At 34.4% G+C, this 26,056-nt stretch overlaps 2 protein-coding genes across 2 annotated transcripts; both read left to right on the forward strand.

The window, feature by feature from the left end:
* Positions 1–31: 31 nt before the first annotated feature.
* Positions 32–3,422, forward strand: LOC128165574 (uncharacterized). Its single transcript, XM_052830238.1, has 5 exons — positions 32–203; positions 1,241–1,334; positions 1,498–1,657; positions 2,132–2,284; positions 3,190–3,422. The coding sequence occupies exons 1-5, from the start codon at positions 70–72 to the stop codon at positions 3,405–3,407; spliced, it is 759 nt and encodes a 252-aa protein (XP_052686198.1). The 5' UTR covers positions 32–69; the 3' UTR covers positions 3,408–3,422.
* A 1,364-nt stretch (positions 3,423–4,786) lies between these two features.
* Positions 4,787–25,908, forward strand: LOC128165577 (uncharacterized). The gene is made up of 23 exons (XM_052830240.1): positions 4,787–4,975; positions 5,279–5,324; positions 5,418–5,557; positions 5,704–5,792; positions 5,882–5,951; positions 6,390–6,511; positions 6,789–6,921; positions 7,853–8,131; positions 8,254–8,336; positions 8,441–8,570; positions 9,008–9,150; positions 9,411–9,603; positions 14,836–15,506; positions 15,622–15,741; positions 16,280–16,367; positions 16,546–16,666; positions 16,798–17,047; positions 17,164–17,287; positions 17,449–17,665; positions 17,761–17,925; positions 18,563–18,695; positions 19,050–19,131; positions 22,772–25,908. The coding sequence occupies exons 1-23, from the start codon at positions 4,853–4,855 to the stop codon at positions 24,506–24,508; spliced, it is 5,259 nt and encodes a 1,752-aa protein (XP_052686200.1). The 5' UTR covers positions 4,787–4,852; the 3' UTR covers positions 24,509–25,908.
* Positions 25,909–26,056: the final 148 nt, after the last annotated feature.

Genomic DNA, 26,056 nt, shown 5'->3' on the forward strand with positions numbered 1-26,056 from the left:
TCCGGTTTAAAGCGCTCTTCTTCGACGAAGGTAAAAATGTAATTGCTAAAAACACAAAAATTGCGGGAAATGGACAAGTTTATTTCAAACGTAGATTGTCAGAAATGGCTAAATGTTTATAGATTGTATGGGACTGGATTTAAAATGAAAATGGCGAAAATGAAGTCAGAGAAAGGGAAGGAACTTAAAGTATTAGACTCATGGTAATTTAGTCGTGCGCTGTAATTTTTGAATTTGCAAAGTTTTATCAGAGACTAGAAAGAATAATCTTACCGAGACCAGGCTACGCTCAGGTTAAACCTGGTCCGTAGGACATCTGTCATTTTAACGATAGAACATTCTATCTAATCAGAGACTAGAGACATAAATTTAAACAGTCTCTGCAGCATATATTTTATGCAGGTCAAGTTGTCATATATTTTTTTTAATGTGTAATTTTTTCAGCATGTACAAAAAATTGCATTTTAGTGCAGTAATAGAACTAAAGGAGGTCAGTTATGGTAAACAAGATTCAGCATAATGAGAAGAAAACATTCTTATCCATGCCTCAATGCATACAAAAGAACAAAAATTGGAAATATAATTTTGGCTTAAAAGTGTTTAAAAGCGCTGCAATGTTAAAACTATCTTACTTTTTTGTGGTCAATATTGTTGCAATTTTTTGTCTGTTTCTTTTAATGAACATTTCGTAAAAAATATAAATAGCTTTCTCAAGCTATTCTAGTAGCTTAATAAACTATCAGAGACATAAATAACATTATTAACTTGTTATTTATGTCTCAGAAACTATATACATTGTAGCTTTAACAGGATTGTCCCTAAAAATTGAAGTAGGAGGAGAAAATGAAAAAGTAGAAGGGGCGGGGGTCTAGGGGGCTTACTTATAGTTACATTGTGTTTGAAATGCAAAAATAGCTGGGTAATTAAGGCATTATAGGCGGGGGAATTCCCCGCCTCCCGGATCTTGGAGACAACCCTGAGCTTATTCAAGCTATATTGGTAAATCAAGAGATTGTACTGGACCTGTTATGTTTACTATTGTATAAATTTCAGTGAGATTGGTCGAGACTGAAAATTTTTACTAATGTCTCTTCTGAAGAGATGACATGCAGTCAAAATTTCTCAGTCTCGCTGAAATTTATACGGTATATGTGTTTTTGTAAAATACTTTAAAACAATTCGCATTTAATCTGCTCAAATGAAGATAAATTTTACACTGACATTGTTTTTTTTTCAATAGGTTTCAAAATGAATTACCAGCAGCTATCCAAGAAAGGAATGAAAAGTATGTAACAAAAATGGAGTTATGTGAACTAATGAAGTGGAAGCTCTCTGTAAGTTTGTATGGTCTAATGAATAAATAATAAATATACATGTATATTTGAATCAAATGAAACAAGCCTTTTCAAAACGAATTATTAGTGCTTTGTGGATTTTATTGAGTTTGAACTTATCCTGGTAGTTGTTTTTGTCACTATTAATGTTTTCAAATTATAGAAAGGCAAATTTCGCCCTCGACTCCAACAGATGGTCGAATCCAACTCTGAAGACCTAATCATATCAGCCAGTAAGAAAGCATTTAAACATTTGCCAAACTTGAAGAAGGCTATAGAAGAACTTACAGTTTTAAAAGCAGTTGGTCCTGCAACAGCCTCTGGTAATGGAAGTATTATTTTGAGCATTGATAGCATGAGTAATTTTACTTAATTAACTTTCAAAATTTTTAATTTGTTTCTTTTTTAATAAAAAAGTTCATTCTCTTATTTTTGTTAAAAATCCCTTACCTATAACAGGTATATGTATGTTTAGTTGTTACTAGTAGTAACTGCATACAGGGAAATATTTGCCCCATTTTATTTTCACCCCTTTCACCTTTGTTGTCAGAGGATGAATTTAAGACTGGGCAAATTCCAAAGTCTCAAATTCTTTCTCTTAAAACGCAAGTGTGCCTGGGCGAATTCAATTTGGGGCAAAACTGTTTGCAAGTGTAGAAGGGCCAAAATTGCACAGGATGAAAATAACAATAACCCTGTATACAGTATTAATTATGTATTTACAAAAACAACATATATTAAGTACCCAAATTGTAAACTTCGCTAAACGTTCTTTCATATTTTCCCAACCATTGTAGCTGTCCTAACTGCAGGTGCCCCTGACCAAGCAGCCTTCATGGCAGATGAGAGTATGCAGGCATTGCCAGGTTTAATGCCCTTACAGTATACCCTGGGATTTTACTTACAATATATGGACCAAATTAAACAAATATTAAAAATTCTTCAAAAAGGTAATTTATAAGACTGCTATGCAATAAATAAAATATGCAATAATTCAAAAGTTTGTAAGTTCTTCAAATTTGTTTTTGGTTTGGTAACATCTGTTCACTTTTTTAGCTCACCTGAGCTGAAAGCTCAAGTGAGCTTTTCTGATCACATTTTGTCTGTCGTCCGTCTGTCCGTAAACTTTTCACATTTTCAACATCTTCTCAAGAACTACTGGGCCAATTTCAACCAAACTTGGCACAAATCATCCTTTAGCAAAGGGGATTCAAAGTTGTGAAAATTAAGCGCCACACCCATTTTCAAGGGGAGATAATTAGAAATTAATGAAAAATTTTGAGAAATTTTCAAAAATCTTCTTCTCAAGAACCATATAGCCAGGAAAGCTGAAACTTATATGGAAGCATCCTCAGGTAGTGTAGATTTAAAGTTGTGAAAATCATGACCCCCGGGGGTAGGGTGGGGCCACAATGGGGGCGAAGTTTTACATAAGAATATAAAGAGTAAATCTTTAAAAATCTTCTTCTCAGAAACTAATCAGCCAGGAAAGCTGAAACTTGTATGGAAGCATCCTCAGGTAGTGTAGATTCAAAGTTGTGAAAATCATGTTTGTATAGTTTGTATAATGACTCCATTTAAGCTGATTTTATCATACCTATTGTTCCTCAGGTGAGCGATGTGGCCCATGGGCCTCTTGTTCTTAAATTCTGCATGCTCAAATCAGCTTTTCTGATGAAAAGTTGTATACCGGTAATATCTGTTTTAATTGTCCAAAGCATAACTTTTTATTCTCTTCTGTAGAATTATTGGACCTATTTCAATTAAACTTTGTGAAATGTATCTTTAAGTAAAGCAGATTTATATTTCTTTTAATAAGAGATCATGCCTACTTAAAAGGTATTTGTATTTTTAGAGGATAAAACCTGGACTGCTCATCAAGTAGAACTGACACTGTGGACTTTCCAGTTCCTGAAGCTAAATGATCCACCTCTTCTGATTGAAGCAATGGAGGGCTCATCCAAACGAAAACAAGAAAATTCTAATGGAGATGCCAAGTCAAATAAAAAACTAAAATCTTATATCTTGTGTGCATTGATTGTTTCTGTAAAAAGTATTTTAAAACTAAAATGAGCAGGTAAAAGTTTACCAACATTCATAGAGGATTAAGGTATCACCCAAAGCTCTAAACATGTAACCATTTCTAAATTTTGATTTGGTAAGTTTCTACCCATAAGATCAAATATACATGTATAATGGCCTACATAAAAAGGTAATATCACTTACCGGCATTAGAAGCAAATTGAAAGGGGGAGGAGAGGGTTCAGACCTATCCAAGTTCTTGAAAAGCAAAAAATTAAAAAACAAACCACCCTTTGTGCCAATCTTCAAAATTCTAATCCATGAAAAGGGGGTGGTTTATCTGCAGTGGATTGTAAAATTAAAAAGTAGTTTTAGATTTAGAATGCTACTACTGTGCTCTGGATAAAAACACTAAAAGCTGAAATTTAAATCATTGCATGCTTTATTATTTATTTGTTATGATTGACAATGTGTATATCTTGGCCAAAAAAAAGGGGGGAAGGGGGGGCTAGGCCTCCTGGTTTCGATGCCTTTGTCACTCATTGATTAGGAGAAACCATCAAATCAACAATAAATTGATTTAGTTGTAGAACATATCAGTAAGCGCCTATTTTTATAGAGTAGATAGGAGATATGCAATTAATTCAAGGTAATATCAGACTTATTCAGATGAAAATAGTTATATATTACCATAAATTACATTACCATTTCAAACAGGTGATTTACATGTAACAATTAAATTCCAAACTATCAGCAGTCCTTATATAACGATATTAATATGATATAAAAGCTTGGTCAATTTAATAGGACTTTACTTGTAGGCACTCAATTATAGTTTGAAGCACATGGCTCAGTGGTCATAGCTAGGCGCATTAGGCCAGTACCCGAAAGGTTGCTGGTTCAACCCTGCTGTGGTCACTTGATGTTGTGTGTTGTGCACTTAGGAAAGGCACTTTATCTGCATTGTCTCAGTCCACCCAGCTGAAATTTGGTACTGGCTTATGCTTGGAGTTAACCTGCGATGGACTGGTGTCCCATCCAGGGAGAGTCAATGATGCTCATGCATCTGCTTAGCACCATGGAAACTGGGAATAATTAAACACTGGCCTTATGTGCCTAATGGCATGGAGATGATTTAACTATCTTTAACTAACTCAATTATTGTAGCAGAAAAAAATTAATTTAATTTTGCCTCACCGGAGAGAAAATGGTTAATAAATGGGAATTTTTTTTAAATTGAAAATTACATTTTATTTCTCAGGTGAATTATGTGGCCTGTGAGCCTCTCAGAATGGAAAGGCCATGAATCTATGATCTGCAATGTATAAAAACTTTTCATAAGCTCACACATTACAGCATTGCATATTGGCTCACTAGTAATGACAGAAAATGACAGTTCAATACATTTTTCCACTAAAAGGTCGGGATCGGAATACAAAACAGTTGACTGCACCGGTTCCGCCATATTGATTGGTCACGTTGAGTTCCATTACGGCATGGCTCATTTCAATCCTCCTCAAATACAGGACAACCCAAGTGGGTGGGGTCCTTGTGCGATTCCAGATCAATTTAAAGATTTGCCATACCAGCCATTTTCCAAGGGAGATCGCCTGGGAAAGGTAATTTCGTATACCCGTATGGTAGCCGGTATTCCGAAAATTCTCGGAAAATAACTTGCAAGTTAAAGATCTTGATGAATATTGTATTAATAACATTAGATTAATCATAATGTTTGTATATCTTATTATCTATTCAATTAATGATAATTAATCTATGAAACAAAGTCTTATAAAGAATTATATTCCTGCGATGAGCAGGTTTGGACCAATCGCCCAAATGGGATATAATAGCCCGTTTGGGATATAATATGCCACATGGGTAATGAATTTAAAATGCAAAAAATAAAATTCTTTATCTTTTAGGTATCTGATTGGACTGGTGCCACTTACCAAGACAAAAGACATCTAGGTAATTACTCAGCGATCATATCTTCTTGATTTTAAACATATTGTGATATTGTAAGTATTAACATATTCTGTATTGTGTAATTGTGTTTGGTAGGAAAATATTCCTCTGCATTTGGTGGGGGCGCAAGCCAGTATGCTTATTTTCATGAAGAGGATGAAAACAGCTTCCAGCTGGTGGATACTTCTAAGATCCAGAAACCTCAATACCAGAGAGGCCGCAGAGTGTTCCAGCAGGTTAGGAATTGCGTTGTTGAATTACAATTTGAAAGTTATTCAAATGTGATTGGCTATTAGAAAGTTTATCATCATAAAACGAGTATTCAAAACAAAGCCAAACTATACATTTATACATAATGAAATACATGTTGGATGAATTTCAGAACAAGCAGAGAAGGGAAAGAGAGAGAAGACAACAGCAGAACCAGGCCAACATGCAGGTGCTCTCCAAGATGCAGAAGAGTAGGGAGAGGTAAGGAATGAATGTAGAAAGGCATCGGAAAACTGCTAGAATGATATCGAAGAATTGCTGACATCAAAATAAATTTTACATTGATACAGAGATAGACAGAGGCAGTTGAGAAAGTGGCAGAAGCAATTTGGAAAGCAAATGCAGGAAAACAGAAACAAGGTACAAATTGAAGTAAAAAACAACAGTAAAAGTGGTTTGTTGAAATAACAATAGGAAATAGGTGACAGCAATTGGCAATGAAAAGAAATAAAGTTCTAATGATCAATCATATATGTATGTATGTATTTTCAAATTAAACTTTTAACAAGTAAAAAACTCAATACACACAGTAGAAACTAATATGATTTGGTTTGAGGAGAGAAACTAAGCATTTACAAGATGTCTTTTTCAGCTGATGTACAAATGTAGAATTATGAAAATTAAGATTTGTATCTTAACCCACCAAAAAACTTGACAATGAAAAAATATAATAGAATCATACCAACTTACAGTACAGACAAATTAAGATATATGTAAATACCTCTACAACACATTTTTTTCAATTCCTCGTATTTACAAAATGGCTTAACTTTTATGGTTATCTTGTTTCCTTTATAGGCGCCTCTGAAGAACAGGGATGCCTCTGTTCAGGTTAAGGACAGCTGGGAGGTGGTGGAAGAGATGGATTTCCCCCGACTGTCCAAGCTCAGTATGCCATCAGTGGATGATGGAGAAGACCTGTAAGTTACAGCTGGAAACCAGAATGTATTTTGATGAATTTTCCAGTAGTTGCCTCAAAGGGGCATTTTCCTTCTTTTGTTTTCCTTATTTTAAATTAGAGATTAAGTTGCATACAGCTGTTGAAAACTCTACAACTTTTAGTTCTATCAATGGAATATAAGCAGCATAAAGCTGTGTTTTCTCATGATAAGCGTAGGCCCACAGATAAGTGTTTACAGCAAGGTGCTTACAATGAATTTATGATAATAATCACATTCGAGCACGTGTTGGTTGCAGGCTAAAATGCGGCAGCATGGAGTACTATGATAAGCAGTACGATAGAGTGACAACCAAGAATGAGAAACGAATGAAGAGGATAGACAGAGTGTTCCACAAGGTCACCACTACTGATGACCCAATCATCAGACAGGTATGAGATTAAGATTATTCAGAGTTGCATATAAAAACTTTTTCACCTGAAATCCTGGTATAAAGCCCAATTGTCTTTACAGCGAATTACAGAATACCGATAGAGTTTTCAATAGCTTGTTGGATTGCTCAATAGGGTATTCAATTTGGTCAGCAAGGTATCACATTAGGTTTAAATCTAGGTCATGTGATTACTCAGGTATGACAGCGATAAAGTGAGTTAATCTAGTAAACATTTGCAAATTTGAGCCTTTTTTGTTTCTCCCTGTTGTCCTACATTACTGCTATAAAAGTCTGAACTAATTAAGCAGTCACAGCACAAAAAAACTCTTAGCGCTGTATGTTGCACCAAGAATTGAGGAACCAAAATGTCTAATATTTTTTTGCAGGAAAAAAATATCTCCGTAATTCTTAAAGTTATGCATTTCTCTTTTGTTTGTTTCTTCTGAAATGTCTTTTGAATTACATTTTTGGAAAAACAAAATTCAAATTACTCCAAGCTCCAATGCTCTATAGAATCCAGTGCTGTTCAGGTGAACATTCTTTTTAAAGGTCTATGAATAGAATAGCTAACAATAGGAGAGAGTGTTCTAGAGGTTTTCTTTGTGCCAAATGAATTGGTTGAGTGCAAAATAACAATCTAAACTTGGGTAACCACAGGACCTAGATTTAAACCTGATGTGATACCTTGCTGACCAAATTGAATACCCTATTGAGCAATCCAACAAGCTATTGAAAACTCTACTGGTATTCTGTAATTCGCTGTAAATGTATTCCTCATCATCATTTCTCAAATGTAGACATCTTTTTTTTTTTATATGATTATATGATATGTTTAACATTGTTTAAATGTTCAACATTGAATGCTTTTTCACATTGATATATAAATTATGCATATCATATACTGCTTTTAATGATTTGTAAATTTCCAGCTTGCCAAGTCCAGTGGAAATGTGTTTGCCACTGATGCTATTTTGGCTACACTGATGTGCTGCACAAGATCTGTGTACTCTTGGGACATCATTGTACAGCGAGTAGGAAACAAGCTCTTCTTCGACAAACGAGATGACTCAGAGTTTGACCTGCTATCTGTGAGCGAGACAGCCACTGAGCCACCTCAGGACGAAGGAAACAGCATCAACTCACCCCGAAACCTGGCTCTGGAGGCCACATTTATCAACCACAACTTCTCTCAGCAAGTGCTAAGAATGGTCAGTTTCTTCTTTTTATTGAAGATAGAAAAAAATGTTTATGCTCTAAATATGGCTTGATATTGACTAAATCTTGTATAAACCACTTTTTTATTTGTATAATTTTCTTTTTACATTATCAGGGGGATGAAAAGTATAGCTTTGAAAAATCCAACCCATTTGTTCAAAATGATGATGTTTCTAATATAGCATCTGTTGGATATAGGTAAATATTAATTTATATATTAATAATAAAATATTCCCAAGTTTATGTATTTGCCTTTTGTATATGTAACACCAATATTTAAAATGTTTGTTTTCTTCAAACAGGTATCGTAAATTCGAACTCGGAAATGACATTGAGTTGATATGTCGATGTGAACATGATGCTGTACTGATGGGACCCAATGGAGAACTTCAATTTATCAACATCAAAACCCTCAATGAATGGGACTCTAGGGTAAGTAGTCTCTAGTTCTGAAATGTTTAAAGTGAATGAGTATTGATTAACATTTTATCATCTAAAACCCCTCTCTCCCCGAGTATGAATTAACATTGTAAAATGTTGCAGGTACAAACATTTTAAATATTTTGTTATTTAGTAGGAGATTATAATCATTCATGCATGTTAAGTAACAATCATTTTCAGTATATTTTTTTAGGGCAATCCTTTCATCTTCAACAATCAAAACTCTTTTGTATTTACTTGTATGTTATTGAAAGAAACTATCTACCAATGTAATGTTGAAGTATTTAGGATAAGTGTTGCAGAATTGATTTGAATCTTTTTGATATTAAAGTAAGAGTAAAGAAAAGGCCCCAAGGTATCTTTATTGTAGAATATATTTAATACATTTATTTCATAAACTGACATTATTTTGACATGTGACTTTGCAGTATAGTGGTGGAGTAGACTGGAGAAGTCGCCTTGACAACCAGAGAGGAGCTGTGTTGGCTACAGAGCTGAAAAACAACAGCTGTAAACTGGCCAAGTGGACTGTCTGCTCGCTACTGGCAGGATCAGACCAGATCAAGTTTGGGTGAGATTTTCTCCTATTTATGCAGTATGACATAATATCCTTACTAATCATAACAAGGATGTGATTTATTAGTGGATCAGCTGATTTTTTAAAAAAAATGTTTACTTCAGAGATCAATACAGAGCCACCATTAAATGATTGTCCCTTTTCTTCTGCCATTTGCATCCCTATTATAAGAATTTTTTAAAGTTATTATTTTATATGTCTAAAGTATTATGAAAATGCAAGTACACATGAAGAACTTGTCTCTCTGTTTTCAGCTATGTTTCACGTGTGCATCACCGAGACACAAGTAAACATGTGATCCTTGGAACACAGCAGTTTAAACCAACTGAATTTGCGAATCAGATTAATCTCAACATGGAAAATGCATGGGGGGTTCTCAGGTGTATTGTTGACACCTGTATGAAACTCAAAGAAGGAAAATATCTGATCATGAAAGACCCCAACAAGGTGGGCTCATTGTGTTTTATTTTTTACAAAAGTTTTCAGTACAGTGTATATGTGTAAATGAAGGAATTTCATTGCTTAAATAAGCAGTCAAACATAAAAATGAAGTGTTGTTTAGGAGCTGGACAACTATATCTGTACTCTGATTATTTTTTGCAGCCTGTTATGAGAATTTATGATATACCTGATGATACATTTGAATCTGAAGACGATGATGATGATGAGGATGATGAAGACGATGACGAAGATGATGAGGAGAGCAGTGATGATGATGGTATGTACTTCCGCTGATTCATTTCTTCTAAACCTGTAATATTATTGTTCCTTAAATCTTTACTTTAAGTCTGTAGTCAAAAGTTGCTTAATCTAATATTAATACAAATTTTTCTGCTAAACAGGTATCTGTTTTTCATTACGATTGGCTTTCAACTACATTTTACGTTTATTTTAACTTGTTTAAATGAAAATAATAAAAGGGTTTTGTCTTTTAATTTTTTAGATGGAAAGAAATGAAAAGGAGCTTGACATACAGTAGAAATGAAGATTAATTGACCAAGGATTAAAATGAACTTAAAAGAAGTGAAATTTACTATTGTCACATGTAAATGTATATTATTACATTTTGTTTGGATATGACTGTACATTTTGATGATATTTTTTCTCCAAGATTCGGGTATATTGTTATTTAAGTGATTGGAAAGTTTGGCTTATTGTACTGTCCATCAATAAACTGTGAAAATGTCGTGACTTTTGAGTTATTAAATATTTACATGTAATTTATATACCACTAAAGATGTTAATTTTCAGATTATTCTCTTATATACATAATGTAAATTGTATGAAACTATAATAGATAAATGATTGACAGTATGTTTGCTTGATATAAAACATCCCCCTCAGCTTAAAAAAAAATAGTTCACTTAAGAACTTGGTTGGTTATGTGATGAAATCCTGTGAAGCTCTAAATATTCAAAATGAATACGGGTATGTGATGTCACTTATTAAAATACAGTTGAACTTCAGTATCTCAAACACTGATATCTCAAATATACTAGCGGAAAAAAGAAACTGTGCATTATTTAATATACTAGCGGAAAAATGAAACTGTGCATTATTTAATATATGAAAAAAAAATAAAAATTACAATGAAGAAATTTTATTTTTTGTAATACTGTTAACACATGTATTCGTAACAACATCTCGTAAAACATTATGTCAACGTCGAATAACGTCAATTTCAGCACACTTGAAATTCACTGTTATTATGTCTCCCCTTTCAAAGGGCAGACATATTGTTTTTGTCGACTTTCTTATTCTTCTTATTCTTCTTTTTCTTCTTATTAAGGTCTTCCGTTTCCAACGGAAGACCTTATTGTTATTCTTCGAATTCTTTTTCTTCTTTTTTTTTTCTTAACACTTTTTGTGCACGCGATATCTCAGAAATGGTTCGACAGATTTGCACGAAATTTTCCGATCTTACTTCCTATGTTCTGAACCTTATCAGAAATTTTTTTGGTTGATGACGTCATTTCCGTTCTTGAGATAATGGCATTTTAAGGATTTTTAGAGGGTTGGTTTGCTGCAGAGTGATGTGATTTTGATGTCTGTCTGAAGGGTATCACATGACGCTGAATAATTTCATCTCGATAGCGTACGCCGGTCAGATTTCCATTGACAATTTGTAGAGGGGTCCTTCCACGTGCTGATATTCCACCCCACACCATAACGCTACCTCCACCAAATTGTCGACGTTTCACAACACAAGCGTCCTGGTAACGCTCCCCAACGCAACGATTCACCCTACAACGGCCGTCACTGCTATCCAAATGAAATCTGGATTCATCAGTGAACAGAATATTGGCCCAGTCCTGTATTCTGAATCGCAGATGTAGTGTGCACCACGCTAGTCTGGCGATACAATGACGTTGAAGCAATACTGGGCGCACCGCTGGACGTCTTGGTCTGATGTTTTTCTCGCGCAGACGATTACGCACAGTTCTTGGACTAATTGGTCGAATGCTACGGGCAGTCAAAGTTGCTGTCTGAAAACGATTTCTCAGATGCACAAGTCTAATATGGTTGTCCTGTTGACGTGACGTCACACGAGGGCGCCCAGAGCGCGGTCGATCCTGGGTGTTGCCAGATTGTTGAAAACGTCTCCATAATGACTGGATGGTGTTCCGATGAACTCCAAAGTGTCTTGCTACAGTATTTTGTGCCATTCCAGCTTGCAGCATCCCAACAGCACGATTAAGTTGGTTTTCGTTGAGTCGTGGCATGACATAGGGGTAAATTTTGTTTCCTTAACAAAAAAAGTTTAAACAAATCCTTTACAGTTCTTATTCCAAACAGTATTGGCCCGTAAAACTCGTGCGTACAATTTCTTCAATAAACAACAGGTGCTCACTAACCATGAAAAAGTCCGTGCACCCGGACGGTTACCATCCGATATTGTCAAAAACATTACCATTATCGATTGTTTAAATTTTATAAATACAAACAATAGATATAGAAAAATTATACTAAATTTTATAATGCAGTTTCTTTTTTCCGCTAGTATACAATGGATATGTCGAAATGATCGGCAAGCCCCAACCACGTATTTTACAGTATTTTCCCCTAGATATCTTGAATACTCGGATATCTCAAAGTTTTTAAATAGTCCCATCTAGTTCAAGATAATGAAGTTTGACTGTAAATGATATCACCCGTTTAAAAAAGTGATATTACCTTTTTGAAAGATACATGTCACCTTAATTTGAATTCTAGTAGTTGATATTGCATATTCATTTAAATTAGGGGATATTTTTATTTTGAATTGGTGATATCAACTGTTTGAATACTGTTGAATCACTTAAATTCGTGGTGGGCCAATTTTTGTGGATTGTTTAAATTCATTAGGTTTGAAGGGCCGTAATTTTGTGTTTTATCTTGTACCAAAGAAGGAAACATGACTAAATGATCCTAAATAAGTATTTCGTGGAGGATGTTAATTCGTGGATGAGAGGTACCCACGAAAATAGAGCCACCACGAAATCTAATGATTCCACAGTAGATGATAATATATAAATAGTGCCTGTTTGGGAGGGTAACCGTTGAAAATGACACCCCTCGAAAACCATTGTCAACCGACGCGAAGCGTCGGTTGACAATGGTTTTCACAGTTGTACCCTCCCAAAAAGGCACTATTTATTTTATTATTCTGAATGTCTTATTTTTAAAGAAAATTTTACTGTTTAATATAGATATTAAGTGAATTCTACGGCGAACCATACACGCATAATTTACGCTCATGTAACAATTCGTTGTGTTACCTGTTGCCAAGTGTGTTGCTAACACTGAGGGTAATAGAACGGATTTCCAACTGCGTCTAAATCAATCAGATTTCAGTGTATTTTACATGAAAGTATAATAATCCAGTATGACAAATACCAAAAGACCATCTCAAAGATGCCACTTTGTTGTAAAAAAAAAAATACAATCAGGTGCCAGCACATGGTTGTTAATGTGATTATTTCAATAGGAAATATCCACAGGCACCAGACGTTATGTAATTTTTTTCGAAATAAAGAAATATATACCCACTACCAATTATAAACAAGGTTTATCATTATTGGGTAGAGGATATTAATTATTTGTTTTTATTATGCGATAATTATATAGCCTATATAATGTCTGATGCCTAATTAATTGTAAGAACCATGCAGTATATTCATTATATTCATTGTGATAAGATTGATACACAGAATATGTTATCATTTGGTTATACAATTGTATTGTTTTAAGAACTGTTGATATGAAATAGTTGATATCACAATATTAATTTAATAAAAAAAAAAAGGATGCTCTGTAACCATGATACCCCCCCCCCCCCAAAAAAAAAAGGGATATCTGTGGAGCTTGTAAGAACCTCCTTTTTCCTTTTATGTATATCATGTTGATTAAAGTGACGCATGGTAAAGCATATAAAAGATATACTCGTAAAACATTGTAAGTATTACATGAAAAACTATTTAGTCTGTCGAGGTCGAATAATTATACGTACGATTTATTTATAACCCGCTCCGTCGCCATTTTGATAGAAAAAATGACGCCGCGATAAAAGGAGAAAAAAAGTAGAGGAAATACAGTCCTATTGAATTCGAAGCAGGTAAATATTGTAAATTTTTATAGATTCATTCTGTTTTTGTAATCTGAAATGCGTTAGGTTTAATGCAAATGTTCTAAACTTCCTTTGCATGTAAGACCTCATTGCAGCATTGCATTGTCATGTATGCCGTACAGGCAAGACTAAAGCTCAAACATGTTCTTGTAATGTGATACATGTACACTAAAATCTTAGCCTTATATATGGTAAATTATTTAAAATCTTATTCGATAATTTGTAAGCGATGTAAGCGTTTGGCTGAGTGCAGATTTTTTTATTTATAAATAAAAGAACAGTTTGATATTGTAAAGTGGGAAGAATAATATTAAGCTGGATCCGCCTGCCTACCCAAAACACACCATTAAGCCAAAGTTAAAGTTAACATCACATGCTCGGCCTACAGGCACCATTTCGGTAATTCGGGTTACCCGGATCCGCCTGCCTACCCAAAACACACTGCACCGTCAAGCCAAAGTTAAATTTAACATTACATGCTCGACCTACAATAATGGTGTCATATTTCATACATTAAGTTTTGTCTATGGAAATATCCAAGCTAAAGGATAGTGTCAGATTCTGAGATTTTTTTCCGAAGATTTCAAGTTCGTAGGGTATAGTTTTTTATATTCATTATTCACACATAATTATATTTTTTATCGACATTATCCTGAGGGAGAGCTTCACTATCACTGACGCTTTGGGCCAGTGAGAGTGCTTCACCCTCAGTGATGTAATGTGTATAAGATTAGAGGATTCCTTAGTCTAGTTTTAGTACACATACACATTCTAATGCTTAACCTCTCTACAAGTACAAACCACTGCATGTAAATAGACATCGTTTAAACACTGATAAAAGATTGACGGTTAAATGAATTGTTGGAATGATGTATTAAGCAACCACCAATGAACTTGTGATTCTTTTGGAGTTAAAATATTCACTTATTGCACAGTAATTCTATATAGAATAGAGGTTGTTTAATCTTATTTCAAAAAGCACATTTCACCTTTATCAATTTCAACTTACCATTATTGAATGAAAGGTCATTTTGTGTTACTTGAAATAAAACATATATATATTTATTTTGTAGCTGGGAATAAATATGAATCAGTATCCAGCTGGATTAGTTCCTATGATGGTTCCCCAACCATACATGATGGCTGTGCGGTTACCACAAGGTGTGCAGCCCCAGAGGGGTCAGACTGCCTTAGGACAAGCAGGACTGAGTCAGGCGGCATTGGGCCAGGCGGCAATGGTAAGCCAAGCAGCTCTAGGACAGACTGCTTTAAGCCAGGCAGGTCTCATCAGTCAGAGTCCCATGGGTCAGACAGGAGTCAGTCCGGCACTGGTAGCACAGGCAGCTATGGGACAAACCCTAGGACAGACTGCACTAGGACAGACTGCTCTAGGACAGACTGCATTAGGACAGACTGCATTAGGGCAGACAGCCTTAGGCCAAGGTGCTCTCGGACATGGGGCATTCAGCCAGGCTGCTCTAGGACAGGCAGCATTAAGTCAGAGTATGTATGGTCAGGCAGCTTTAGGGGGAGGGACAGCCCTGGGTCACTCAGCATTCTTACCTGGTTTACCTTTGGCGGCAGCAGCAGCTCAGAGGTTCGCTGCTACACCAACTCACGGCGGCTTACAAGCTTTGTCCTTGACATCAGCAGGTCAGAGTCTTACTCCTCAACCACAGATGTTACAACTAGACCCTAACGCTGCACTGAAACTAGCATATGCTGATGGAGGCCGGGCAGCAAGGTAAAATTAATTCTGAATTTGAATTTCATATGTCTCTGATTTTTTGTGAAATGTGGTTGTTGATTAAGTATTTTGAGAATACATAGGTAGTATCCTACTCTTGAAATCATTACAGTTTGGCAAGTATGTATGGTATGGGTGAAATGGTGCAACATGTAGAAGAGGCTTCTGAGAAGTCCATTGTAATGTTGGATGACTACAACAGTGATCTTCATCTAGTGCTGGATGATGACGGGTACGTAATTTAGAAGATAATTTGATCTACCGTTCAAATGATGATATACTACAGATCAAGTTTAACTATGTAATCCACCCTGTTTACCGACAATGTAGACATGCTATTTGTTATTTAATCCTAACTCTAAAATAGCATGAATACGAGCAACAGAAATGATTAACTGTTGAAAACAACATGAAGTTTTACAAAGTGGTGTTACAAAAATGGCAGAAAAATATTAAGTAGAAAATATTACCAGAATGTGTATTGAGTGTGTCATAAATATTGATGAATTCTTGGAAAATTAGGGGATTTTATAATCTTACTTAGTATAGAGTAAACTTCATTTAAAATGTAAAAAAAAAAATGTTTTGGAGCAACTCTTTCAATTATTTTTAACTATATTGTGAGCATTTGGGAAGCAATTCAACAACAGTGAAAGCCTGTAACTGACACAGATTATTCAGACTTATGTGTGATCTAAATTTTATGTTTGTTCAAGATTATTAAAAAATTTGAATTTTTTTATTCAATTTTCTTTCTCAACTCATTATAGATATGGTGCCCGTCCTTTATCTGAGCCATCTGCATTCTGTTTTTGTTGGGCAGGAGTAAAAGCAACCCATGGAGTTTATAGGGGAAAGGTTAGTTGGTTGCTTTCTACATGTGCAGTGGCCTACATGAAATACATGTTCTGTATTATTTGATGATTTAGTGATTGGCATTGTATTTTCAATATTTTGGCTTACAAAAAAATTGACCACAAGTTTAAAAAGCATTACTTAACCTAAATTATATCATGATATAACATGTGAATTTTAGGCGTACTATGAGATACAAGTGACAGAGCATCAACAGACAGACTTTGGCACTGACCATCAGGAGAAAGATCCTCACATCATTCGAGTGGGCTGGTCTCTAGAAGAGTGTTCTCTCCAACTAGGTATACACATGTACAAGATGTCTAGTGCACACTTGTATAGGGATACTTCAATGAAACACAATTGAAGTTCAGATAGTGATTTTGAAAGATTATACATTGATTTGATAAATATGTCTATCACAATTCTCTAGGAGAGGAGCCATACTCTTATGGATATGGGGGTACAGGAAGATTCTCTCAGAACTGCAAGTTTGGAAATTATGGTGAGAAGTTTGGACAAGGTGATGTGATTGGGGCTTTACTAGACATGGACACACAGCCTCCTACGATATCATACATGAAAAATGGACAGTGGCTGGGAATAGCCCATACTCTGCATGGATTCACACCTGGCATTAAGGAAAAGGCCCTGTTTCCACACATACTTACAAAAAATTCCAGGTATTTGTAACCTTTTTTTGTTTCATTAAGTAAGTTTCTGTTTTCAATAATATTTGTTTGTTGGTAATGTTTGCAATACATGTACCAGTATATCCCTGCTTTATTCTGTAACCTAGATTCCGTATGAACCTTGGTCAAGAAGGTACATGGTATCCCCCTCCACAAGGCTACAACTATGTACAACAGGTTCCTGAAAAGATTAAAAGCATGGATGCTCCAGAGAAAAAGAATGAATGTGAAGTAAGTTTCTAACACATACATATTTACTTTAAGATTGTACATTGAATTAATTGTATTAATGAATTAATACAGTGCATTATATTAAAAATGAAAGCTTTTTATTCTTTATATATATCTCATTATTTAGTAAGTTCTGAATAACATGTGCTTGTGGATTGTAGATGATCATGATCATTGGATTACCCGGTGCTGGGAAGACAACTCTGGCAGAAAACATGAAGAGGAGTTACCCTGAAAAGAGATACAACATTATAGGAACAGACACACTGATAGACAAAATGAAGGTGATGGGACTGCCCCGCAAAAATAATTACAATGGCAGATGGGAAGTCCTTATAGACAAAGCCACAAAAGCCCTCAACAAATTGTTCGAAATTGGTAATGTTCATTAGAAAATCTGAAAATTTCAGAAATTTTCTGATGTTAAAAACATTTGATGTTTAATATAATCATTGTAATTAACTTTTCAACAGCTAAAAACAAAAATAGAAACTACATACTGGATCAAACCAATGTGTACCCATCTGCAAGAAAAAGGAAAATGAAAAATTTTTCTGGATTTTTTCGGCGTGCCATGATACTACAGCCAGAAGATTCAGAATTGACAAGGAGAGCTGAAAAGCGTACAGCTGAAGATGGTTTGTACTATATACATGTACAATGAAATTACCATCCAACACATGCAAAGTTTTAATTATTTTACATGTACTTTATTTCCTGTATGGTATGTCTTGATTTAAGGTTAAGTAGAATTCATTTTGAGGGACAGTTTGTTATCACCTGATTCTGAAGTTTGAGGGGATGAATTAATACACTTGTGTGTTAATGAGTGGGAAAGTAGGAGTGTTAGGGAATCATGATGCTTAAGGTACTTCACTACACCTTCAAATAGTGTCTCAAATCAGCAGAAAATTACTTGATTATGATAGTGATCATGATGGACTAGAAGTATATACGTCAAATAGGCAAAAAAAAATGTGCAATTTTGGATAAAAATGATATTTTTAAAATTTCATTCAGTAAACATGAACAAAAGCCACAGGTGGTTTCGAACTCATTATCTGCGGTTCACAAGCCTGATACTTTAACCACTGAGCTATGACGATATACATCTGAATTGATTGATACAAACAGTTTAACAAAACATTTAAATCACCATCTTCTGACGTAGTGTCTTAAAAAGTATAAGTCTAGGTGTAGTGAAGTACCTTAACTTTTCATTTCCATTGTTGATTAGATTTTGATTAAAATTATATAACTAATGAAATTTTTTAGGAAAGTTTGTACCAGAGTCTGCAGTATTAGAAATGAAGTCCAACTTCAAACTACCTGATGATAACGATCCATTGTTTGACAGCATTGAGTATGTGGAACTACAAAAGAGGGATGTTCAAGCACTTGTTGAAAGGTTTGAAATATTTGACAAGAAATTTTGTATATTGATAAATATTTTTTCATTACTTCAACACTTAACAATTGGTAATATTGTGATGGGATGTGAATGAAGTTATGTTATGATGAAATCTAATAGCTTGCCAAAATTATTATACTTTAATCTTGAATTTAATACCGCAATAATTTTTACATGAAAGCTTCTACTAAATTTTAGCTTATATCCTTATTTTGTAGATTTTTTTTCAATGTTATCAATACCCAATGATCAAACCATAAAAAAAAATATGATTAAGAATCGTTTAAATAATGAAGCATTGTTAACCCCAGGTGAATTAGTAAGAGTATTGACCATGGGTTAATGATTCAGGTACAACAATGATGGGGCCTCCCGTGGTCAGCCAGGCAGATTTGGTCAGAAACCTTTCCAACCACCTGCAGACATGCGCCAGGTATGTACATCTAGCATTACAAGGACAATACCACCCTCATTAGCTTTTGTTCTTTTGAATTTTGACATTAGTAAATAATCTGTTTGTAAAACTAAATTAATATTTAATTTTTAAGGATAATTCTAAACATTTGTATTGATTTTCTTTGTAAAGTAATATATTGGAAAGTCATTTATGAAGAATAAAGTTATGATATACATGTATGTAATTTTAAGATACCCAATACTATCTGCTTACATTAAAGGGGCATGGTCACAATTTTGATCAAAAATTATTTTTCCGATTTTAATATCTACGATGCTTCAGAAAGGCATTTTAAATAGGCAACCGAAATTTGAGTGTCATTTGTTGAGTTATAAGCGAGTAACAGAGCTTGAAATTCTTTGCTATGTAAACAAAGCGTTTGTTTACATTTTGAACGTTGAAATAATAATTTCAGTTTTAAACCTAAAACGAGTGTTTTAAACGTTAGGAACTGTTTATCTATGCTTAAAATAAATAAAAAGACAGACAAAAAGGTTGGAAAAAGATTTTTTACTGGTATATTGAACCTATGTAAACAAAAACAGGGCACGAGCCTTGTTTACATGACAAAGAATTGTGAGCCCTGTATCTTGCTTATAACTCTACGAATGACTCTCAAATTTTATTTGATCATTAGAAATGCATTTTTAAAGCATTATAGATAATAAAAACATAGAAATAGAATTTGACCAAAATCGTGACCATGCCCCTTTAAAGAGTAATTTACATGTAATGATAATTGATGTACACACCCAAATGCTTTTATGAATAAGTTTCATCACAATGAAAAACTGATCCAGTTCCTTCTTCTTTGGTGGTATTGTCCTAACCTTTCCTCAGTCTTATTAAAGCCTAACGAGTACAGCTTGAATGTATGATAATAAATCATAGAATTTCAATTTAGTCCATACAGTATTGTCTCTTTCTCTACACTGTCAGGTTGTCCTGACACAGTAACCCATGTATATTGTTTCAGTGTGTGACTGTGTTATATGTAGAACATTCATGTCAACAAACACACTTTTCAGGATTTTTACAGTAAATTACTAACGTCAATCCTCTCCATACAAAGGTGGTCAGTCACACAACTTGTTTTTTTTCCCTTGTTTCCCTCATTATTGTATTGAATGGGATTTTGTTATAAATATTCTTAAACAAACTTTGCTTTGTTTCTTGTGCTTTGACATTTGTAGCTAGGTTACAGTTGTCTCATTCCACAGCAGAACAAGGGATTTCTTTGATGACTTCCATCATCTTGTTCCTTTCACTTGTTTTCAGGATTTTTTTTACCCCCTTTAGTTACCTTAACTTGTATTGAGTTATCCTCATCCATATAAAAGCTTGTTTATTTGTATGCATCACTCCCTTATATTATGAAAACAATATGCCCTGTAGCACCATGTGAATCATTTGATAAATGGACATGTACAGAAACTTTATATTAATTAATAAAGAGATAACATTGATATATTTTATATTTACAAGCGTTAATAGCAGATAATTGATGCCATATTTGTCAGGGAAAACTTTAACATTAACATGTAAAAAGTATTAATGAATATAAAGTAAAATCAGAATGAGAGCCATTTGTACATAAATTGATATTGGAGGAAAATATCATGATTCTAATTAAATTGCTGTTTTTTAAAATTTCATTTGATTTTTTTTAAAGTTAAATATAGCTTTCACTCAGAAATTTTCTTCACATGGACAACATTTTTAAGCTAGCTTATTGCTTCTTATTATTTTGAAAAAAACCTTCATAGGATAGTAAGCTATGGTAAATTATCCATTTATGTAATATTATTAATTTCAATTATTCTATTTTCATTTGGTAAATGATTCTTATCATAATCAATGAAAGAACAGTTTGTTAAAAGCTAGAACAGAAGTCAAATCAAATAGATTGTATGTCAGTTTATTTACTTTTAATTGTTGATAGTTATTTTAGCTGGGTCTGATTACTTTACAGAAGTGAAATAACAAATGCACAGCTGTTACTGATAATGTAGTCATTGCACCTGAAGCAAGTTGAAATATAATGCTGATTAACATTCTTTAGGAAATCAATTCCAGTATGATCAATATGATTACCAGTATAATGAGCATGTCTTCAGAAATCTAGTCTCTAACTTTTTTTTGTGTTTTATAGATTTTCATTTTAAATAATAGTTTTCAAAAGAATTTATGGCAACTAAATAAAGTGTAGTTGTGCATGATGAAACCAAGTCAATTTAATTGAAAAAAATGAGATTAAACTTACAGAAATATTCAACAAAAAATGTATCGATTTCATTTCTTTCATAATGTTAATTACTTCCCATGTGTGAAATATTTTATTTACTTTGAAATTTTGATAGCTTTATCTAAAACTCTATTTTGAAGTATGAAATGTTTGTTCTTTATAGGTATGATTTATTTTGCACTTGTGTTTTTTTTCTTTTAATTCTTGCATTGTTCAATACTCATAAGTTTTATCAATTAAAAAAATCTACACTACTATAATACCTATACTAATTTAAAGCAAACTGTTTAGTTGTCCACCTAATTTTAAACATTTCAGCCGAAAAAATAAATTTTCAATTGACAAAGATAAAAAATACATGTGTATACTGGTATACTATAAAAAAAAACACCATGGATTTGAGTAAATATAAAGTTTTATAAAATGTGATGCAATTCATTATTGATGTAACATTTAAATTTAAGTACTATGTGAATAAATTAACATGAAGTCATTGTTGTAAAACTGAAGCAGGGAAATATTGTACAGTAATATAAATTCAGAATGTATTGGATTTTGAGAAGTTGGTAACTGGTTGTTGTTGTCAGTTCACTCAGAAGGGATTATGAGATCAGAGGCTTTGGAGGGTGTTGTACCGGCAGAGATGGTGGAGGAATTTGCATGCCAGTTCTATGTATACTTAGATAGAATAATTTAAACTAATCCTTTATTTTATCATCTGGAACAGTTCCCCTTTCTTTTCTTTTCAAGTTCTGTTTATTTGGCTGTAAACATCTGGAAACTTCTTTATTGTTCTGAATAAGATACATTAACTTGCTTGCTAAAGGCTACATACAGTATAGATGTTGTGAGTGATAAATTGATTGGAAATTTTGAGGGTTTTCTCGTGTATTAATTGGTTAAAGAATTATTTCAGCATTGTGGACTTGTCAAAGACTTTAAAGCTAGAACTCAGTTGTAAATTGTGCAAGATTTTTGAAACTAGTGTTTTTGTCACAACTGAAAAGCATTTAGAAATACAAATGCTTATTATCCTCATGAGACATGGATATATGAGTTGTGTGTAGAGATTGGAGTCATTTGACTAATATAATGTATATAGCAACTGCAGTTCTTAACAATACACTTTTAATTAGATTTTAATGATAAGAATCAAGAAAAAAGAATATGATTTATAACAAATCAAAATCTTCTGTTTATTCATTTTTTTAAAATACTTCATACATTTCTTTAACGTTTTATTGAATTATTTATTAGAATGGAAAGGTTAAGATTTAGATGATGAAATAGACATAAATAAAATAAGAAACTGCAGTTGTTATCTTTTTGCTAACCCTTTGCACTATGTAATTAAACATTTGTTTTATTCAGGGTGGCTCATATACAAACCAAGCAAGTAATGCACCTCCATTACCCCAAACTCAGTATGGAGATCGATTCCAACAAAGTGCATACATCCAAGGGCAGGATTATGGCCAGCAAGTTAGAACCAGAGAGTATGAGCGCCAAGGTAAACATGCATCATCAGGTGGAAGGGAAAGTGAACCCCAAGAGAAAAGGGGTAGATATGAAAACAGTGGAAGCTCTAGTGCTCTTGATTTGCTTAAACAAGAGTATGAGGATGATGAACCCTCACAACCACCAATGGCAGCTTTTGTTCAAGGAAAAGAAATCAAACAGGAACCTCAGTGGCCAAGAGCTGCTGCTCCATTTGCCATTGATCCCCAGCAGTTAAATGCACAGAGTTTGTTGGGACTTCCTCCAGGCCATCTTCTTGCTGGACAACCAGTAGCGTTTGGGGGGTCAAACCTGCAGCTGATAGGTCCAGCAGGACTAGCAGGTGCAGCAGAAAGAGCAGCGGTCATTCCAGGCTATGGGCAGGCTTTTGCTCATGCTGCTGCATCTCAACCAGAACTTGTAAAGGGTTTACAAGAAAAGAGAAATCTAGCAGAAGCTGCTCTCAGAGCAGAAGCTGCTAATGCTCTCTTAGCTCAGCAAACTGCTGCAAGTCATGCTCATCTTGCTGAAACACTGAAAAACTGGCAAAACCAAAACCAACAACAAAGCAATAGCCGTCCAAGTAGCAGAGGGGGCTATAGTGATCAGCAGGGCAGGGGGCGACCTCATTCCAACCCTTCTCATGGTGCTGGTTTTGGACGATCAAATGATCAGTTTTCTTTTAATCAAAACCAATCGGCAAGGGATCATGGGAGACCAGGCAGTGCCGATCAGAGAGATAGCTATGGAAGAGGCAAAAATGGCAATTCTGGAAATAGATCAAATTATGGACAAGATTCAAATCAAAATCAGTATAACAATTCAGATTATGATAAAAACTCAGACTCCTCCCAAAATAATGATAAACCAAGACGTGAAAGGAAAAGGCCAAGCAAATGGGACAATCCTGAAGATACGAATGCAACAGCAGCTGCGGAAAGTGGTGTAAGCCAAGAAGTGATGGCCAAAGTCCAGGCAATTCAGCAAAGTATTCAGAGGCAACATGAGCAGCAAGAGTCTCAGGCCTCTGAGGGAGGACCTTCAGGTGGTCCATCTGATGAGGGCAATAAGCAAGATAATTGGCATGAGAATCAAGACAGCAACCAGTTTCCAGGAAATTTCATGGGACCTATGGGCCCCAGAATGGATGGCGGTGGATTTTTACCTCAACGTGGTGGTTTTGGCGGAAGACCACCTAGACCTATGATGGGCAGAGGTGGACCCCCAGGACAAAGACCCCCACCACCATTTAGACCACCTGGTCTAATGGGGGACAGGTTCCCACGCCCTGACGGATTTCCACCCAGACCTGATGGTTTTGGAGGTCCTCGATTTGGAGGAAGAGGACCTCCTCCTGATCAAAGATTTGGAGGACCTGGAAGAGGTGGTCCACCTGGTCCTCCCCCTGGAGGACCTCCTGGACCCCCTCCTCCCGGTGGCCCCCCACCTGGCCCACCTTTCAGACCTCGAGGTCCTCCTGACCAGGGAGGTATGAGAGGAGGCAGACCACCATTTGGAGGAAGAGGCCCACCTCCATTTGGTGGAAGAGGTGGAGGAATGCAAATGAGACCTAGAGGAGGACCCCCTGGAGGAAGATGGCCCAGACCTTAAATTGTTATGATTTTAATGTTGTTGTTATTCATATGACAAATCATGTAGTGTAAATATTAAATTGTTTTCAGCAAAGCTGTTTTATTTTGAGTAAAACATTCAAAACATTTTTATTACTAAACAATACACAAATTCTAGGTCTTCTCTTCTCTTAACAATCCCTTTTCCTCTAGGAAGAAGAATTTGAACTATCTATGATAGCCATATTATTTTTAATACTAATTCCTTTCATACTCCCTGAGAATATTTATTGTAATTGCTGGGATAACTCATTTCAGCCAAATAAATTGATTCATTAAAATGTAAATAAGTTAATGGCTATAGCAATTTGCAGTTTTAAAACTTGTATTTTGTTTTCATTTTCCTTAATTTACTGATCAAAAGCCAACAATTAATATAATTATACAAAATTAATTTTAAAGTCCAAATTATACAAGATATTTTTTTTTTTGAAAATTTCCACTACCAACTTGATGATTAGATATACTTTATGATAGAATACCTGACTTGATTTTACAACGTTCTGGATTTAGCAGTTCTCTTATTAGTGAAACTAGTGTGAGATGGCGACATGTTTAGCCTTCGTTTTAGCTATTCTTTGTAGCCATGCCTTTTCTTTCAGGAACACGGATTTTGTATTGTAATAATTGACCATGTGATGTGTGTATTTAGATAATTAGCATATTTCATGACGAATCATATTGTGTACAGATTTACGGTGACTATATTACAATAATATTGCTTACACCATGACGTCATTGCGTTAATACGTTAGGCATCCTTTGCAGGTGCTTTATTTTGCATGTACAGGTTGTGGAGTGAATATATATTTTTTTCTTCAGCTATTTTGTTTTATTAGAAATTTCTTAGACATTAAAGTAATGAAATGATATTTGATATCTTAAAATATGTATTTATAAGATCATGATTCTAAAGTATAAGATAATATTTAATCAGTTTGATCGTAAATTATGATTAAACTATTTTGAAGGGGTTACTTTTATGTTGGAAATATTAAAGTACTTCACAATGAAAGTCAACAATTATTGTCAATTTGAAATATTTTAAAGTTGTATTAAGGATATTTTAAATTGAAATGTTTTAAAGAGTTAGATGTAACCAGGATATTCAATATAAAATGTTTTGAAGGTGTAACCAGGATATTCTAGGTGCAGCCATTTTCAGGCGTAACCCATTCACACTAGCAATAGCATGCTTTTAACTGTATCATCAAATCTTTTATGTATAACCTCTGCAATTGTTGTATTTACTGGTCTATGTTTTTGTGCTGTCTTTTGCATAAACTCTTGACCGCTAGGTCTCCAATACCAGTGCTACAATGGTAAGCTTTTATTTCAGCTTTCTCTTTCAGCAGTTTGAAGTAAATCTTGTAAAATATTCGTCTTTGTTCTTCAGTCAATTTTCAGGATGCCGATTTCATTACATTTAAGATATCATTCTAAAGATATTAAGAATATCGGACATTTCCAGTCGCAATGGAATGACTAAGATTAATTTTAGATTCTTCATTTCTGACTGTAAATTATA

The sequence above is a fragment of the Crassostrea angulata genome, chromosome 10 (genome assembly GCF_025612915.1).
Source record: "Crassostrea angulata isolate pt1a10 chromosome 10, ASM2561291v2, whole genome shotgun sequence".
Lineage (NCBI taxonomy): Eukaryota > Metazoa > Mollusca > Bivalvia > Ostreida > Ostreidae > Magallana > Magallana angulata.

Excerpts from the sequence above, each read along its gene's own strand:
- LOC128165574 (XM_052830238.1), top strand. The coding sequence starts at position 70 with ATGGACAAGTTTATTTCAAACGTAGATTGTCAGAAATGGCTAAATGTT. Across the intron at positions 1,335-1,497 it reads TAATGAAGTGGAAGCTCTCT|AAAGGCAAATTTCGCCCTCG; the intron begins GTAAGTTTGTAT and ends TTCAAATTATAG. Across the intron at positions 1,658-2,131 it reads TGGTCCTGCAACAGCCTCTG|CTGTCCTAACTGCAGGTGCC; the intron begins GTAATGGAAGTA and ends CAACCATTGTAG.
- LOC128165577 (XM_052830240.1), top strand. The coding sequence starts at position 4,853 with ATGGCTCATTTCAATCCTCCTCAAATACAGGACAACCCAAGTGGGTGG. Across the intron at positions 6,512-6,788 it reads GTGGATGATGGAGAAGACCT|GCTAAAATGCGGCAGCATGG; the intron begins GTAAGTTACAGC and ends TGTTGGTTGCAG. Across the intron at positions 16,667-16,797 it reads AGAGTGTTCTCTCCAACTAG|GAGAGGAGCCATACTCTTAT; the intron begins GTATACACATGT and ends ACAATTCTCTAG.